Source organism: Chelonoidis abingdonii, chromosome 2 (genome assembly GCF_003597395.2).
Source record: "Chelonoidis abingdonii isolate Lonesome George chromosome 2, CheloAbing_2.0, whole genome shotgun sequence".
NCBI classification, from domain to species: Eukaryota; Metazoa; Chordata; order Testudines; family Testudinidae; genus Chelonoidis; species Chelonoidis abingdonii.
The window spans coordinates 43,606,735-43,624,671 of NC_133770.1; the positions used below are offsets into that span (position 1 = coordinate 43,606,735).

General features: G+C 42.0%; 1 protein-coding gene across 1 annotated transcript in view; it reads left to right on the forward strand.

Annotated features, from left to right (window-relative positions):
- Nucleotides 1–4,093: 4,093 nt before the first annotated feature.
- CUBN (cubilin) overlaps nt 4,094–17,937 on the forward strand; it is a 223,416-nt gene continuing 209,572 nt past the window's right edge. Inside the window, 7 exon segments of the mRNA XM_075062312.1 lie at nt 4,094–4,344; nt 4,501–4,630; nt 4,992–5,084; nt 6,130–6,168; nt 6,867–6,968; nt 10,077–10,180; nt 17,172–17,298. Of these exon segments, the coding sequence (XP_074918413.1) occupies nt 4,094–4,344; nt 4,501–4,630; nt 4,992–5,084; nt 6,130–6,168; nt 6,867–6,968; nt 10,077–10,180; nt 17,172–17,298 (846 nt within the window).

Below are 17,937 nucleotides of genomic sequence, written 5' to 3' on the forward strand. Positions count from 1 at the left end.
ACCCTCTCTTTCTTTATGGCTATAGCAGGAGAAGGGTCTGTAAACCTTTTCGTTTTGTAACACGAGGCCACAGTATGAAAAACCGGAGAGCAACAGGTCTAGGTATTTCAGGGGGTGTATAAACAACTGAAAGGCGTGATTTGTATAATTCTATCATATTAATAGTAATATCGCTCATATGACCTTGGTATGGCCATTTTTGAATATTGGAATATAGTTTCAGCACCATGTTATAAAAAGGAGATGGTTAGAGAGAATTCAGGGCACAGAAGATAAAAGGATTAGAAGGCATGACCCTTGTTGAGAGGTTAAAGGAAATGAATGCCTACTACTTGGAGAAAAGTCAACAGAGTGGAGCTGTAACTGTTTGCAAATATTTGGGAAGCAACATCAAGGAGACTAAGGGATTTTTCCCCAGATGTTAAACTGCAAAACAACAAATAAAGGCTTGAAAAAAGGAAAAATATAGGTGAAACACTAGGGGTGTATATATCTTTTCATTAAAAATTAACTGAATGTAGTGTTGGGGAAAGGCCCCAGACTGACAGATTTGTGAAGAGAAATCCTCCATTTACTCACTGAATGAGTACAGCAGTGCTACTCACTCACCTTCCATGCTTCCTTTCTGACTTGGGTTGTCTTTCAAGATGACTGGATAATTCAGTCTTAATGTAGATTGAATCCTTGAATCTTTCTGAGTCCAAACGAGTGCTGGCTATGATGGCAGGTTTGTGCTGCGGACGTATCCATAAATAGATGGAGCCCACCATTTCATTTCATGTAAGCCACTAGCAGAATCATAAGATGCTGGTAACTTTCAGAATTTCAACAGAATCCTAGAGACAAAATGCTCCGTGTCCTATTGCCAAGTCCTGGAACAATTTTCTCTTTAGAAATATTTTCTCAACTATAATGTCAATGAGGTAATGGAATGATATGCTAATTTGTCTCTATTTATAATGAACAGGCCCTAGTCTTTAGCCAGAGATTTACTGTTTTTCCATTTGGTCCCTCCAAAAAGTATCCCCTTGTCCAATGCAATTCAATAAAATTAAGAGGTGTGGGACCCATTTTTCCTTTCCCAAATGTCCCTGTTTGTCATTTTCCAAATTTGGCAGGCAAGAGGCACATTCACTAGAGGCGCTTGAGGACTCTAGATAAAATCTTGAAGGTCTAATGAAGAGGAAAATCCTGCTCTATGCAGAGGTTTGGACTAGATGACCAGGAGCCCCTTTCCAGTATATAGTCACTATATAGTCAAATTCACTCTTCCTTCTGTCCAGCCGTCTTCTAAGTCATGAGACATATGCATGAGAGGGTGAGAAAGAAAAGGGGGCTCACTTCTCCCTCTTCGGACAAGCAACACCTGCCCTCACCTTCTCTGCCATCCTCTGGATTTCAGTATATTAGTGAAAGAGGGCTGGTTCAATAAACCAGCGGAAATAGATGATGTGCATCCAGTATTCTAAAGGAGTGAGCGGAGGACAGCTAGGATTTTGTGGAGCTACACAGAAGGTCTGGACTGTAAGTAATGTGTCAGCATGTGACAGACCTGGTGAAGGAAAACCCTTGCAGCACACATGCATTCAACCAGCCTGCTCTGAATTTCACTGGCTCAGATGACCAGTACCTCACAGTCTACAGGGGCTAAAACACCAGAGAAAAAACACCTTTGTTAGTAGAAGTGAGACAGACACCAGGACAGGTACTCAGGGTGGGTGCAAGGATGTTTCGTACCCTTGGTGAAACTTCCACCTTGTGCCCCCCTGAGCCCTGTGGCAGCTCTCTGCCCCCGCTCCACCCTAAGGTGCCCCTCCATGGCATTTCCCCACTCCTCCCCCCGAGGGCCCCCCCCCCTGCAAACAAGCTCCCCCCCTCTACCGTGGCACCCCTCATCCCCCGCGACAGCTCCCCCCCGGCCCGGGGAGCCATGCGGCAGCTCCCTGCCCCAGTTTAACTCTGCTCCACCTCCTTCCCGAGCACGCCATCGCCGCTCCACTTCTCCCACCTCCCAGACTTGTGGCGCCAATCAGCTGCTTGGCGCCGCAAGCCTGGGAGGGAGAGAAGCAGAGTGGGGTGGCGTGCTCGAGGAGGAGGCAGAGCAGAGGTGAGCTGGGGTGGGGAGTTCCCCTGTGTGTCACCCCCCCACCGACTTGCTGCAGGCGGCCCTCCCCACACTCCCCTGCCCAGCTCCCTCTGCCTAAATGCTGACGACGACTGGGGGGACTGAAGATCCAGCTGCCGTGGTCGCTTCCGAAGGACTCGAAATGCCGCCCACCAAATGCTAGTGCACCAGGTGACAGCCTAGGTTGCCTAATGGGTTGCTCCAGCCCTGCAGGTACTCCCCTAGTTTCAGAGACACATGATAACTCTTCCTGCCCTGTTGTCTCCCAAAGAGCTGTGCAGGGCTAACTGAATGAAGAATTTGGCCTGCAGAATCTTTATTGCTGGTGAATACACAGAGGCAGCAGGAACCCATTTTCACTCTTCTATTCCAGGATGTGGTTTCAGAGCCAAAAGGAAGCAAAAAAAATTAAAAAATATTAATGAGGGCAGATCTTCAGTTGATGTTAGCCGTCATAACTCCTTTGAGGTGAATGACAATCGACACCCCTGGTATTTATACTTTGTAAACAAGGCCCATTTGTTCTGCAAAAGACAATGGCCATGGTGTCTCCTCACGCCATTTTTTACAGAGTCACTTCTGTGAGTAGAACCTCCCTTTGAATTCTGTAGTTGATTTTGATGCAGTATCATCCTTGGTTAAAACTACAGACATACGCCAATTGTTTTTAGATTTGTTGTAGTTTGTACCCTATGGATTTTATACTATGGGTTTTTAAAAACCATTTTTTAATGTTTGTGGGCACATAAGCAAAATTAAAAGTTACACATTCAACTGCAAGAAAAGATGGGGGGAAAAACCATAGAAAATCTTGTTGAAAAGTGTTAGGCACTATATAAATTCATTCTAAGGATCTATTTCTCTAAAGTTGCATCATAAATGTTAGTTCACTGAGCAAAGTGAAGTGCTGCACCTAATGTAGCAGCATTTACCTATCGGTCTGTAATGCAGTGACATTAGAACACCACATATGATCAGTTCCAAAATTTCAAGGAATGTTCCAGTCATCAGGGAGCAGAACCCTTTTGCTTTTGGTGAAAACTGGAAAACTAGAAGGGAGAAAATGGAGAGCAGAAGGAGCCCTTGTATCTGATTCTGCAGACAGACAGAAAAGAAATAAGAATTGTGCGGAGAAGGGACTCACACAGAGACCCTAGCATGGGGGTGGGGGATGGGGGGAAATGAGAGTGCCTACAGAACCCCTGGCAGCTGGGAGAATGGGCTTATAAGAGGAATAGAGGACAATGAGGGGCATACATGTCCCCTTGATGGAGCGAAAATGGGGGAAAATAATATAGGGAAAGGGGCAAGGGAACCCAAAGTTCTTGTGTGTCAGAGAGAGGAGGGGAGGAACATACAGAGCTTCTGGCATTGGGGTGAGAATGTGGGATCCTGACTGGGGGAAGAGAGAGGAATGGGGGACTCACAGATTCCCTGGCATGAAGGGAAGGGTTGCTGGAAATCTCTGAAGCAGAGGGGACCAGGAAGGTGGCTAGGGAGCTGGTGAGGGTAGGGAGGAGAGAGATTGGAAGAAAGCAAGGAGCCTCTGGTATGTGCAAAGGGCTGGAAACCTCTCCTTTTATGCAAATAGACATTTGGTGACCAATATAACTTTTACATTCCATAAAGACAATCATCTAGGATTTTTATTGATGCCCAGAATCCTGAAACTTGCAATGAAACATGCAGTAGTGCTGTGGTGTTTCTTTTGCCTCATCAGCTACATATTTAATTAGACTTCAGTAGTGCTTCATTGTTGCAAAGGTCAAAGAGATAATGATTAAATCAAGGGAGATTGTTTTTATCACTTGAGTTTTTCTTTTTTCTTTTTTTTTAAAAAAAAAGGATAATGTCAAAGTTTTTTAAAAAGGGAAAAAGTCCATTTCATTTTTAGGTCATTTATATAGTTTCAATACTTAGGTATATTAATTCAGTTATGGCTCACCCACTCTGGGGCAAATAAGCAGAATGAGCACTACTACGAGAGCACTGAGGATCTTGCAAGAGCAAAGTGCACCTGTTAAGCTCTCAAAACTAACATTCAGCACTGGAAGTTTCAGTCTAACTTGCCACACATCCCAGGAAGGTTGGTAGCAAGCAATGCTTCGGTCAGCTTCTGTCCCTTGGCTTCTGGCTGCTTTCTTAATACTTTCTGGATTAAGCTGTGAATCCAAATATTATGAAACAAAGAGGCAGAAAAGGAGCATTTCTGATGAACAGTAAGTACCATCGTTGGTGTCACTTACAAATAGACCTGTTCACATGGTGCGGTTTTAAATACCAGGAATGGGAATAGAAAGGCTCAAATAAATTTCTTTTCAAAATTTTTGGCAGAAATGTAGCTAAATGCCATCTTCTCTTCTTTGATACAACAGGCCTCGAATGACCTCAGAAAGGGGGAATTTAGTATTTCATACAGGCTCCACCAAAAATATTGAGTTTAGAACCGGACCACAGGGAAAAATAAAAATTAATGAAGATGACCTCGCAGAGCTTTTCAGTCAGGTGGTATACTTACTTATTCTTATTAAATGTTCACCTTTTTGCTTGCACAATTATAGTTTAATTTAAAGTTACACGCTCACAAACTTTACCACAGGAACTGTTTCAGGTATGACAATGGTTTTATTACTATTATCATTGCTGTCATCATTATGAGATAATCATGAATTATTACAGACCCATAAAGAAATTATGTAGCTATATAAAAAATTAAGAGGCAGTTATGTATACTATGTAACTGTTATTTCACTGAACTTTATCATAAAATACTGTGACGATCAAACTTTCTTCAGCAACTGAGAAGACTGATTGTTTCACATAGGTTTCTAATACACTAGAACTAACATTTTTTAAAAAAATTTAGATCAAGAAAAATAAAGATGAGATTCTAGAAGTGAAAAGAAGCATTGGTGTCCTTCAGAATGTTTCAAACCAGATCACTCTGATTAATTCCAAGGTAAGTCTCACCTCATGTCACATTTTATTCCTGATTTTCAGTGCCTCATGTCAGCATGATTTATCTGATTGTTATAAGCCCCAATCCTCCACTGAGGGTTGGATGTGTTCAGGAAAAAAATTAGAATAATTTGTATTGGCCTGATCCAGCGCCCGTGAATCAAGAACTCCCACTGATTTCAGTGAGTTGTGAATAAAATCCTGACTCTATGGCTCTTCTTTTTGTCTCATCAGCATCTCTGTGTATCTAATCCTGAAGGTCCTACTCAGGCAGAGACCCCAGTAAACTCAAAGACTGTAGGAATGGGCCATATATATCTAATACAGCAAATGTTGCACAGAGACAGTGTTCCATATGTAGAATCATGTGACTGGCAAAACTAGAGATGGAAAAGGCCTCATAGGTCATTTTCTCCATCTCCTGCTAATGCAGATGTTTTCCCTCCAGTGCGTTCTGGAATCCCTTATTCAGTTCAGTTGTAAATCACTCCATTTATGGAGTTTCCACAATTTACCTTGGGGAAAATATTCTGGAGTCTAAAAGAACTCATTTTAGGGAAATTATCCTGATATGTATCCTTTGTTTGACTGTGTTCAGTTTCAGTCTGTTGCTTCTAGTCATATCCCTGTGGCTGATGGCCAACAATTCCTTTTCCTCCTAGACAGTTGCATCCTCTCTGAGGCCCCTAATCCTGCAAAGATTTCTGAACAGCAAAATCCTATTGAACATGGTTAAAGTTAAACACAGGCATAAATCTTTGCAGGACTGGGGCCTTAGTTATTTAGTCAAATGTATACATATTTAGGTTGTGATTTTCAAAAGAATATAAGTAGTTTAGATAATGAAATCCCATGAATGAGTGTTGGGTACCTTATGCCTCTCTGAAAATTCCCTTTTTGTTTTTTCATATATGAAAATCTCTCCATATTTCCTTACTCTACCAGTGTGTACCTGACTGAAAGATGCAACCCAGTCAATAGCAGGACACACACATATCAGTGCCACTTTAATCCTAGACACATTTGTCTTTGTATATCTGTTGCAGATTGTGAGTCTTGAAGGCAGGCTTCAAAACGTTGAGCAGGTGAGTAATTATGGAACAAACCTAGCAGGTTTGATTAAAAGCAGAAAATGAAGGATGACTGCAAGAATAAAAATAACTAGATGGATTCTGTCCTCCCATGCATCACTCAGGGCTGCTTTTTTCATTAAGAGCACACAGACATGAAGTCATGATTTATAGATGAGATGAAATACCTTCTTTTCAAAATAAACCCTGTCAGATTCCCCATTCTTTAACAAAAATCTTTGTAGAGTTAGAAAAATGGCAACTAGATAGTGTGTGTGTGGGAAATCTTCTCCTTTTATGATCTGCCAAGACTAAGCCATGATTTGGGGACGCAATCTGGGTGCTTGATTGTATTAAAAAAATCAATTTTAGTTATTAATTGCAGCACAAGTAATGCAGTTGCCATATAAACCATACGTGTGGCATCAATAATGAAAGTGAGACCTTTAGTTCTCAAAACATGGGTCCTCTGCTAGTAGGACTAATAAAGACTCTCTATTAACTGTCACTTGTTGTCGAGCTGTTACCCTTTCAGTGAGCAGCAGCCAGCCTCTACAGGGACACACAATCACAGACATGCAATTCCATTATTAGTTGTTATATTTTTGTAGTGCCAATTGTGTGCTAAGCCTTTCGCAGACAAGTCTGACAAAAAATCAGACTCTTAAAAGACCATGCGAGCAAGTAAACTGATTTCTCATTCATTGTTTCAGACTGTCCTGAGGAAAGCTTGTAGTAGCAACCCCTGTCAGAATTCTGGAACCTGCATAAGCCTGCTGGATGCCTTCTTTTGTCTCTGTCCCAGTAACTGGCAGGTGAGTCTGCCTGAACACATCCAATACATATGATTGTCACTATTGTCATCATATGTTAGGGTCGAATTCTGCCTCTTTCACTCTCACTGAGTAGCACCCATGAAAATAATGTGACTATTCATGGAGTTAAGGTAACTCTCTTTATGCAAAAGGATGGGAGAATCTGGATCTTACGTAACTTTGCTGCAACTCCACAGGCACTCTAAGGGTACGTCTACACTACAGGATTATTCCGATTTTACATAAACCAGTTTTGTAAAACAGATTATATAAAGCTGAATGCACATGGCCACACAAAGTACAATAATTCGGTGGTGTGCGTCCATGTACTGAGGCTAGCGTCGATTTCTGGAACGTTGCACTGTGGGTAACTATCCTGTAGCTATCCCATAGTTCCCGCAGTCGCCCCCGTCCATTGGAATTCTGCGTTGAGATCCCAATGCATGATGGTGCAAAAACAATGTCGTGGGTGATTCTGGGTAAATGTCGTCAGTCATTCCTTCCTCCGTGAAAGCAACGGCAGACAATCATTTCGCGCCCTTTTTCCCTGGATTGCACTGGTAAGACTCCATAGCATGGCAATACCATGGAGCCCGTTTTGCCCTTTTGTCATGTCACCTGATGTGTACTGATCCCCCGACAGAGGTGGTAACTGCCAACGCTACACAGCAGCATTCATTTGCTTTTGCAAGGTAGCAGAGATGGTACCAGTGTTCTGTACCTGTTGCTGTGCCCATTGTAAATTTGGCGATGAAGATGACTGGTTATCAGTCAATTCTGTTACCTGTCTGCTGCCGGTGATGGGTGCTCCCTGCTTGACCTTCACCTGAGTTTTGGCTGGGGTGGCGGCCACTCTCGATATGACAATGGGATCGAATGACCTCGGGTCATTCCTCCTTTATGTTGTATCTAAAAATAGAGTCAGTCTGCGTAGAATATGGGCAATGTGTACTAGAGAACCTCAGAGAACAACAAGCCGCTCCGTGTCAGATCGCCACAGAATGAAGAGCTGCATGTTCATTCTAAGGGGGTGTGCCCTGCAACAACCCCACTCGTTGCTTTCCCTCATACCCTCGAATCCGGTTCTGGGGTACCATTGGGCAGGTCGCCCCATTTGTGTGAATGAAAGTAATAAAGGAATGCAGGAATAAGAAACATCTGACTTTATGAGAAGAAAAAATGAGGGGAGGCAGCCTAACAGCTTAGATATTCCAGGCAGGGACATTAAACGGTGGTAGGGGAGAGGAGCGCATGCATTCTGGGGCTATGATACGGTCAGGGAGTACAGAATGCTTTCTTAGAACATGAAAGGGCGGGGGGGCTGATGGAATTCAGGAACCCCCAGTTGCTAATGATGAGGACAGGTTACGAGCGTTCTGTACCAACTGCCGGGAATAAACCGGGAGTCATTCCTATTTTACCCAGGCAACCCCGGCCGACCTCACCTGAGCCCCCAGCCAGGAGCACTAAGGGCTGCTTGCTTGCTGGCTGATGGATAGCAGTCCATAATTGTACATCTGCCACCGGGGAGGGGAAAGAGAAGAGGACGCTGCTATCATATGCCTCAAGCAGCCACCTCGCCCGCCCCGTGTCTACCAGCAAGCATGAGTAGACATAGGGTGACATATAAATTGTTCAAGAAACGATTTTTTTCCCTTTTGCTTTCGGGGGGGGGGAAGGGGGGTAAATTTGATGGAGATATGACCCTGAACCACCTGGCACAATGTGTTGTAGGACCCTACGGCATTGGGACTCAGAGGCCAAAGAATTGCCAAAATGCAATTTTCGGAGACTGGGCGGGGGACTGTGGGATAGCTGGAGTTCTCAGTACCCCTCCTCCCTCCAATGAGATCATTTGATTCTTTGACTTCCCGTTACGCTTGTCCACAACAGCACTGTGCGTGTGGCCTCTGTCTATCATAGCCTGGAGATTTTTTTTCCAAATGCTTTGTCATTTTGTTCTTGTATGGAGCTGTGATAGAACAGATTGTCTCCCATACAGCGAGATCAGATCCAGTATTCCGGTACATCAGCTGGAGCTCTTTTTGGATTTGGGACTGCATCACCACCCGTGCTGATCACAGCTCCATGCTGGGCAAACAGGAAATGAAATTCAAAAGTTCACAGGGCTTTTCCTGTCTACCTGGCCAGTGCATGCGAGTTCGGATTGCTGTGCAGAGCAGTCACAATGGTGCACTGTGGGATACCACCCGGAGCAATACCATTGATTTGCGGTCACACTAACCCTAATCTGATATGGTAATACCGATGTCAGCACTACTCCTCTCGTCGGGGAGGAGCACAGACACCGGTTTAAAGAGCCCTTTATATCAATATAAAGGGCCTCGTTGTGTGGACGGGTGCAGCGTTAAATCGGTTTAACGCTGCTAAATTTGGTTTAAAGGCATAGTGTAGACCAGGCCATAGTATCCCTCTATCAACCTAGCTACTGTATATTCCTGTGTCAATGTTAGTCTGTAGTAAAGCACATCTTTTTAAGACAGAGGATGATATATCAGTTGCCCAAAGCAATGCAGCTCCTTTAATAGCTGACACATCATTTGGTATGTTTATATAAGGATCTCAGACATTTGCCTCTCACACAACAGTGCCAATAAAAAAAAAATGGGACAAATTCTTTGCTAGTGTAAATTGGTGTAAATGGAGCTGTGGAAATTTGCGCTCGAGAGAAGGAGGGTCCACCCTGGACCTGAGAAACCATCCTGTTGATATTTTTGTCAAAACTGATCCTTTTTTTCGCAAGACGTTTCAGAAAACAGTATTTTTTCAATGAAAAAATATTTTGTTGAAAAGTTTCCAAGCAGCTCCATTAGTAACCTAAAGGATGATGATGAACTCCGGTGTATGTTATCCATATGCTTTCTATAAATTTCTAAAAGGTTTTATACCCTGGTGTCACTGGTAAGTAGGGTAATGGAAACAAGAGAGAACAATAGCAGTTTGTTACAGTGTTTTATAAGGGAAGTGGTGGTGATAGCAACCTATTGTTTGTATATCCTCGGAAACACTTCTATTAAATATTGGCTGCATGAACCACTTTGATTCTCTGTTATTTGGAAAATAACATGGATTTCTATGTCTTCTGAGGGCCCATTCTGTTCAGTTGATGTTAATGAATGCCAGATTTACGCTGGAACAGCACTCGGCTGCCAGAATGGAGCAACATGTGTGAACACACCAGGAAGTTACAGGTAACTTTTCATGCTCTTACACAGAAGTTCACTATTAGGATCCTCTAACATTTTTATGTCACTTATTGCCACTACTTACTACCACTCCTGGAAATAACAATCTTATGTTTGTGTAGCACCTTTCATTCAGAGCATAAAACACTTCATAAATTATGTATCCAATCCTAATGTATGCAAAACTCACTGGAGTCACTGGGACCTTTGCCTGTTTTCAGTCAAGAGGATAAGGCCTATATAAAGGTTGCGTAAGACTGTCTTTCATACTGGTCCCGGGTACCTAGTCCAGGGGAGGAGGCATAACTTGGTGCTGCATGCTACAATAACGGGTGGAGGCTGGGCTCCACTCACCAGACTTTCCTGTTTTAGGCCTGGTCTACGCTACGTAGTTAGGTCAAGATAAGGCAGCTTATGTCAACCTAACTATGTCAGTGTACACATACACACTGCAGCCTTGCTCCTGCCAATGTCCTAGGGCACTTACACCAACAAAATAATTCCACCTCCACAAGAGGCATAGGGCTTATGTCGTTGTAGTTAAGGTGACACTGTTTCTGTATAGACACTATGTTTTACTTACATCGGCTGTTGGCTGTCTTGTCAATGTCACGGTCTCGTGCTGAAGCTGGCTTTCAGGTCCCCCACACTGCCCCTCTTCAGTCGGTGGAAGTGCTCCCAGTGAGGACATGTACCACCGACAGGAGGGTAGTGTGGACATCAACCACCACAGTAATTACTGAGGTGGCTGTAAGTTGACCTAACATAGATCATCTTAAGTCTGTAGTGTAGACATGCTCCTAGTGTGCCAGCTGAACCAGCATGGGTTCAACTAGGTAGAAAACAAGCACAGTACAGACTACCCACACCAAATTCAATTATTTGGAAGCTCCTGAATTATTAAATAACATTTCTCCATTCCCCAGATTTATCTTCTCCATTAGGCCTATATCACAGATGGAAGCAAGTTTTTCAATTAAACTAAGTGGGGAAAAATTCAATGACCCCTTCCCTGCCATTACGCATACTGAAATATCTGTGCACTAAAACGAAAATTAAACACTTGTCCCAAAGCTAATAAAGTTGTAGAACTTCTCAAATATTTTAGATATCCATTTAAAGTAAGCTATTGATATTCTGCTTGTTCAGTGGCAATCATTGCTATGTAGATTAATGAAAAATACTATGTAATAGGAGGGGACTGTTTTTGCCTTACACTGTTGTTACAGTTACACAGTTACAGAATGTTAATAGGAATGGCCGGGATGCATTTGATTTGGCTCGGTAGTGCTTGTTGATGAACTATTAACAGCCCTGGATAAATGTCACATGTTCAATTGGCAAGTTTGCTCGAAAAGCTCATTGCAGGTTACTGAATACTGTCTTTAGTGAACTGACACTGATTAACTTAGGGTTGACAGGATGAAATAATTTAAAGCTTGACTATGTTTCATCAGTTAAGGATCTTCAGATATACAAACAACGTGTTCCATCTTCCACCCATCCACCCCTAACTAAATATGGGCAAATCAAATGACAGATAAAAAGATTCACAAGATTCTAATCAGCTAATGAGGTGCATTTCAGAACTTCAGGTCCTGCCCCAAAGAACTGATCAAAATCTAGGCAGTCAAATATGCAGAGGACATTCCAAAGAGTAAGAGATCACCACTCCATTCCAGCTATTGTAGTAAGAGATTAAAGTTATTACCCATTTGAAGCTGCTCTGAGCAGGACTTCATAAAGCTGGTGGCCATGCTCTGGCAGTTTCTGCTGAGTAATAAAACGTTGTGTTTTACTGCCTTTAAAAACTGCACTGATCTTTCCCCTTCTTTGAAGGTACTTCTCACTGAATTCCTGCTTGTTTTGAATATGAAACAAGACTCTGATAGGCATCTGGACTCCTTCACCATTTCACCAAAATCATCAGTATGTAGCTTCGAGCATTAAGGCCCTGATTCTGGAAAGCATTCCTATTATCTTTAAGCTCATGCTTTCCTGGACTGGTGCTTAAAAAGGACACGTAAGTCAAGAGTTTGAACAGGAAAAGTACTATATAAACTTCCAGTGTAGTCAGCTCTTTGAGGGCGGGGCTATGTGCCTCATTCACTCTTGCCCCACACAGTCAGTGACATCTGCAAAATACCATCATTCTGATTTACAGACACATCACTGGTGTGTGTAAAAGTGGCAACCTTGTTGGGGAAAGGCGCAAGGATAGATAGAAAGCCTCACGGCACAGAGTGGAAGAGCTTTGTTTGACAAGAACATTGAGATACAGGTCTTCTCATCAGGTGGGCCACAGGCACATTTCATTATGTCCAGTACTGACTTAAGACATGTAAGGGGACAGAGAAGCAATGAAATGCTCTCCTGGAAGCTGACTGCCAGGAAATGCCTGCTTTAAAACAGTCACTGTAAGTGAGAGATGGGAAGCAGAGTTCTCTTTTTCAGATGGTTAGTGGTAGACATCTTAATTTTGTAGTGCACCAACATTCTGTGCTGCTCAGCACAGGAGGAAGGTAAGAACATAAGAACATGAGAACGGCCGTACCAGGTCAGACCGAAGGTCCATCTAGCCCAATATCTGTCTACTGACAGTGGCCAATACCAGGTGCCCCAGAGGGAGTGAAACTAACAGGCAATGATCAGGTGATCTCTCTCCTGCCATCCATCTCCATCCTCTGATGAACAGAGGCTAGGGACACCATTTTTACTCTTCCTGGCTAATAGCCATTTATGGACTTAGCCACCATGAATTTAAATTATAGCCAGGATCCCTATATACATAAACATTGTTTTAGTCCACAGCATTAACAAACACATCTCAAGCTAAGGAGATAAATCACACAAAGAAAATATGACTGTGCGCTGATAGTGAAGCAAGAAAATTAACCTAATTTAAATATATGTTTAAAAACCATGCAATACTAATATAAATAATTACATAATATGTGAAACCACACTAGAATTCATAAAATAGATAATAATAGGGACATAAAGTAAATAAAATATTAATCACTTATTAAATTTCTATCAAAAATCACAATCAATAGATGATTTAATTAATCACCAATACATATAATATCCATACCACTATAGAATAAATATTCTCTTTTCCAGCTGAAAAAGAGAAGAAATTCTCAATTAATATACTATATACACATATGATATAAGACCACATCTCCAACCCCGATACATATTTAGAGTGACCACTATTAACTAGACCATTAATTTCATAAAGTAGCATAAAATATCATTTTTTGAAAATAGAAGAGAACCACATCTAGGTACAACAATATATTAAGAGAAATAGTAAGCGATACTGAGAATATATTAAAAAGGCATAAAAAATAAAAATAAATATATCTAGTACTATCATTCTTACATAATCCCCATATTATTAAATGAATCATCACATACAATCATTTTTGCTTTTAATTTGAGCAATCACCACACTGCGTGGACGATCTCAGGAACTTATCCACTATAAAAGAACGCCAAGAATCTGAAATATCACATGACAATCAGATTGTAGAATTAATTACCCCAAATACAAATATGAATAGTATAATTGGAGATTAATATATATATCCATGTGCATATACTTTAATACATATAATCCAACAATTAAAATATATATATTCCAATTTTTATGCCATAAAATACACATATAGTTTTTGTGAGATTGTCTTTTAACCAGTTCTCAATCCATGAAAGGACCTTCCTTTTATCCCATGACAGCTTAATTTACGTAAGAGCCTTTGGTGAGGGACCTTGTCAAAGGCTTTCTGGAAATCTAAGTACACTATGTCCACTGGATCCCCCTTGTCCACATGTTTGTTGACCCCTTCAAAGAACTCTAATAGATTAGTAAGACACGATTTCCCTTTACAGAAACCATGTTGACTATTGCTCAACAGTTTATGTTTTTCTATGTGTCTGACAATTTTATTCTTTAACTATTGTTTCGACTAATTTGCCCCGGTACGAATGTTAGACTTACCTGGTCTGTAATTGCCGGATCACCTCTAGAGCCTTTTTTAAATATTGGCGTTACATTAGCTAACTTCCAGTCATTGGGTACCGAAGCCGATTTAAAGGACAGGTTACAAACCTTAGTTAATAGTTCCGCAACTTCATATTTGAGTTCTTTCAGAACTCTTGGGTGAATGCCATCTGGTCCGGTGACTTGTTAATGTTGAGTTTATCAATTAATCCAAAACCTCCTCTAGTGACACTTCAATCTGTGACAGTTCCTCAGATTTGTCACCTACAAAAGCCTGCTTCTGATGTACAGCGTTAAAATAACAGTTTGTTTCTATTGCGCGCCTTTAGGAGTTTGAATTTTGGCTAGCCCATTGCCATGAACAACTCTCCACGATTTTTGTATCTGCTCCCGGGAGCTTGTGGGGATAGAGGGTCATCTCCGATGCCTACTTCATACGCTGGGAGCTTGACTTACTTTTTTTCTCTAAATGCCTTCCCTCCACTGATCTTATGCTGCACTGATATGCTTGCAAGGTCGTGCGGAAAGTGAGAGTGTCTGTCGCTCCGCCTTTCTATTTGCCTACTAGGATATGCTTACAACTTTTTAAAGGTGAGCAAATAGGTGAAGGTCCACTCTTTTCCTGCATAGCCCTATTCTTCAAACTCCTCTTTGGCTTTTCTTATTACACTCTTGCACTTAAGCTGGCAGTGTTTGTGCTCCTTTCTATTTGCCTCACTAGGATTTGACTTCCACTTTTTAAAGGTAGCAAATATGAGCCACTTTTTGCATAGCCTATTTTACAGACTACCTGACGTGGCAGAGAGACCTGCAGGAATGCTGGAAATCTGTCTATTAAAATCAAATTAATGCTGCTGAGGAATAGCACACCTGGAGAAAAGTACCATCAGACCATATTATAACCACTGCACATAGATATTCCTTCTAAAATCTTCTTGCAAGCAATGGCAAAGTATTATAAAGCTTTTGGTATACCAAGTAAATATTTGAGAGGGCTAAGATTTTTATGCTGAAGCTGAGAACAAACTGCTTTGCAGGGAGCTCTGGCATGCCATTCAGCCTACTTGTTTCCTTTCAACAGGGACAGCTTTGTATTGTGTCTGGAAGTCGTGTATCTAACAGCTTATTCACCATTACCGAAAATAAAAACCAGAACCTTCAGACAGGTAGCTCCTCTTAAGCATGGTGTTCTCGAAGGAACCAAACAAGTGCTGTCTGAATGCCAGTTAAAAAAAGAGGGTAGGTGACGGACCCAAGTGTGCGACACAATCTGCTACAAAATGGGAGAGTCACTGAACTTTAGTGCCCATGCATTGGAACCACAGACATCCCCGATATGCTGTCATTTCAAGACAGTATTTCTCTTCACTTCCTGTCTTGTACTGCTTGTTCTGTCGTGTTCCACCTCAGCAGGGGCTGCATTTCAGCGGCCTAGCTTGTACCTTTAGGCATAGTGCCGAGCAAGGGCTAGTGTATAAATTGCTCCACCTCCAGGATAGCCCTGAGACTCACTGTGACTCAGAGACTCTCCTCTCAGGCAAATTCCTCCTATCCCTAACCCCTTGTCTTCTCTTGCTTCAGGAAGTAACAACTTGCTGCAATAGTTATAATAAATAACCACATTCAGTTTATCATTCCAGCTTGAGAGGACTGGAAGACAGGATTCCTGGGTTCTGTTACCACGTCTTCCAGTAACAACTTGCTGTTTGAACATGCATGAACTGTTTAATTTATCCATGCCTCAGTTTCCTCATCTCCAAAATGAGTGCAGGACTGTTGAAGTGTTGAAGTGAGTCAGCTGGTCAAGCAACAATAAAAGAGCCAGCCAGCCAGGATCATTATTTCTCTTCAAGGCTTTATTCCTGCCAGCTAAAAAATGTCCTACATACCAAACTAAACAAACTGGCTTTTACATAACTGGGAAAGCAAATAGACAGGCTACGATTTAAGCTTATGCCTTTCCTCTGACTACCAGGAAGCTCCTCTGTTTCAGCAAAGCACTTGAGCAGGTATTTAAAGTTAAGCACACACACAAGTCACTCCCTCGTTGGCAAAGCAGTATGTGTAGGTGTTTTGCTGAATCTGGGCCTCAATGACTAGCCCTGAGGGCCATATTCTTAAAAGTATTTAGGTGCCTAAATATGGAGCTAGTTATCAAGTGTGATTTTCAGATATGCCTGAGGTTTGGTACCTAAATCTCATTGAAATCAGTGGGAGTTAAGCACCTAACTGAAAAATCACATTAGCTGTCTAAATGCTTTTAAAAATCTGGCCCTCAGTCCCCAGCCTAACTGTATGGCTCTATCCAGTACACCTGTGGGCTCTAAGGTAGATGTTAATGCTCCACCATCTGTTACAGTATAATTACCTGTCTCACAGGAGGGTTTTGAAGGCTTAGTTTAATGTATGTTCATAAAGGGCTTGGAGATCCTTGGCTGGAAGGCACCATTTAAAGTGTGAAGTACCATTACTGTAATAAAATAGTCACATATGACTTTTGTTGAAAAACAGAATAAGGCCATTGCCATTTCATCTTCTGTCACCATCACGTTTGCTGAGAGCTGTATATGTCTGGGTAGAGAAAGTTTTCATCTATTGAAAAGTAAATCCTTTGTGAAAGGCTAATGGGGACTTTCGGGCAAGAAAACTGCTATATGAATACAATTAGTTGCAACCTTCACAAGGTGGTAAAGAAGGGAGAGTCCCAACATCTACACTAGGGAGGAAGGATTTTCCAGTGGTTAATACCCTAACATAGGTGTTGGGAGATCTGTGGCAGAGCAGGGCTTGAACCCAGACTTCATGTGTGACCTTGGGCAGGTAACTTACTGTCTCTGTGCTCCAGTTTCCCCATCTGTAGTAGGGGGTATCCTGCCCTATCTCACAGGGGGGTTGTAAGGCTAAATACATTCAAGACTGTGAGGTGTGCAGATACCGTGGTAATAAAACAGACAACATTATGGCATTTCTCTGTGTTTTCATCACTAGCTGTACCTGTACTCCAGAAACCTATGGACCCCATTGTACCTCAACATTTGATGATTGCCAAGGAGGCTCTCAGGCTCTCTGTGAGCATGGCGTCTGCATAGATTCAGACAGGGAGCAGCCCAATGAGGTAAGAAATGACGTATAACTCTCTTATGCAACACAGTTTCATTCAGTGTTTAAAAACTCTGAAGTACCAGCAGCAAAGAGTCCTGTGGCACTTTATAGACTAACAGACGTATTGAAGCATGAGGTTTGTGAGTGATGCGTGCATCCGACGAAGTGGGTATTCACCCACGAAAGCTCATGCTTCAATACGTCTGTTAGTCTATAAAGTGCCACAGGACTCTGCTGCTTTTACAGATCCAGACTAACATGGCTACCCCTCTGATATCTGAAGTACCAGTACTTCATTGTACCAATAAGCACCAACCAACTGTGCTCTAGAGGTGAGATAGCAGCACTAATCCTGTACACAATGACCAAACATTGGCTGCTGCATGGTGCTGAGCATCCCAGTGACCACAGAGGGAACTGAGGGTAATTAGCAACTCCCAAGAGGCACCTGTATCAGATCCATCGTTATCCTCCTTTAAGCAGCTGGAGAAGAAGAAACATTTTTTTGAATATTTAAAAACATTACTTGAATCTCCTGTTCTCCAGTTCTAGTATTGGGTATTATTTCAATCCTAACATTATTTGAAACATTCTATTTTTCAAATAGTTAAGAATAACAAACATTGTCATCACTGCAAGACCCCCCTGGAAG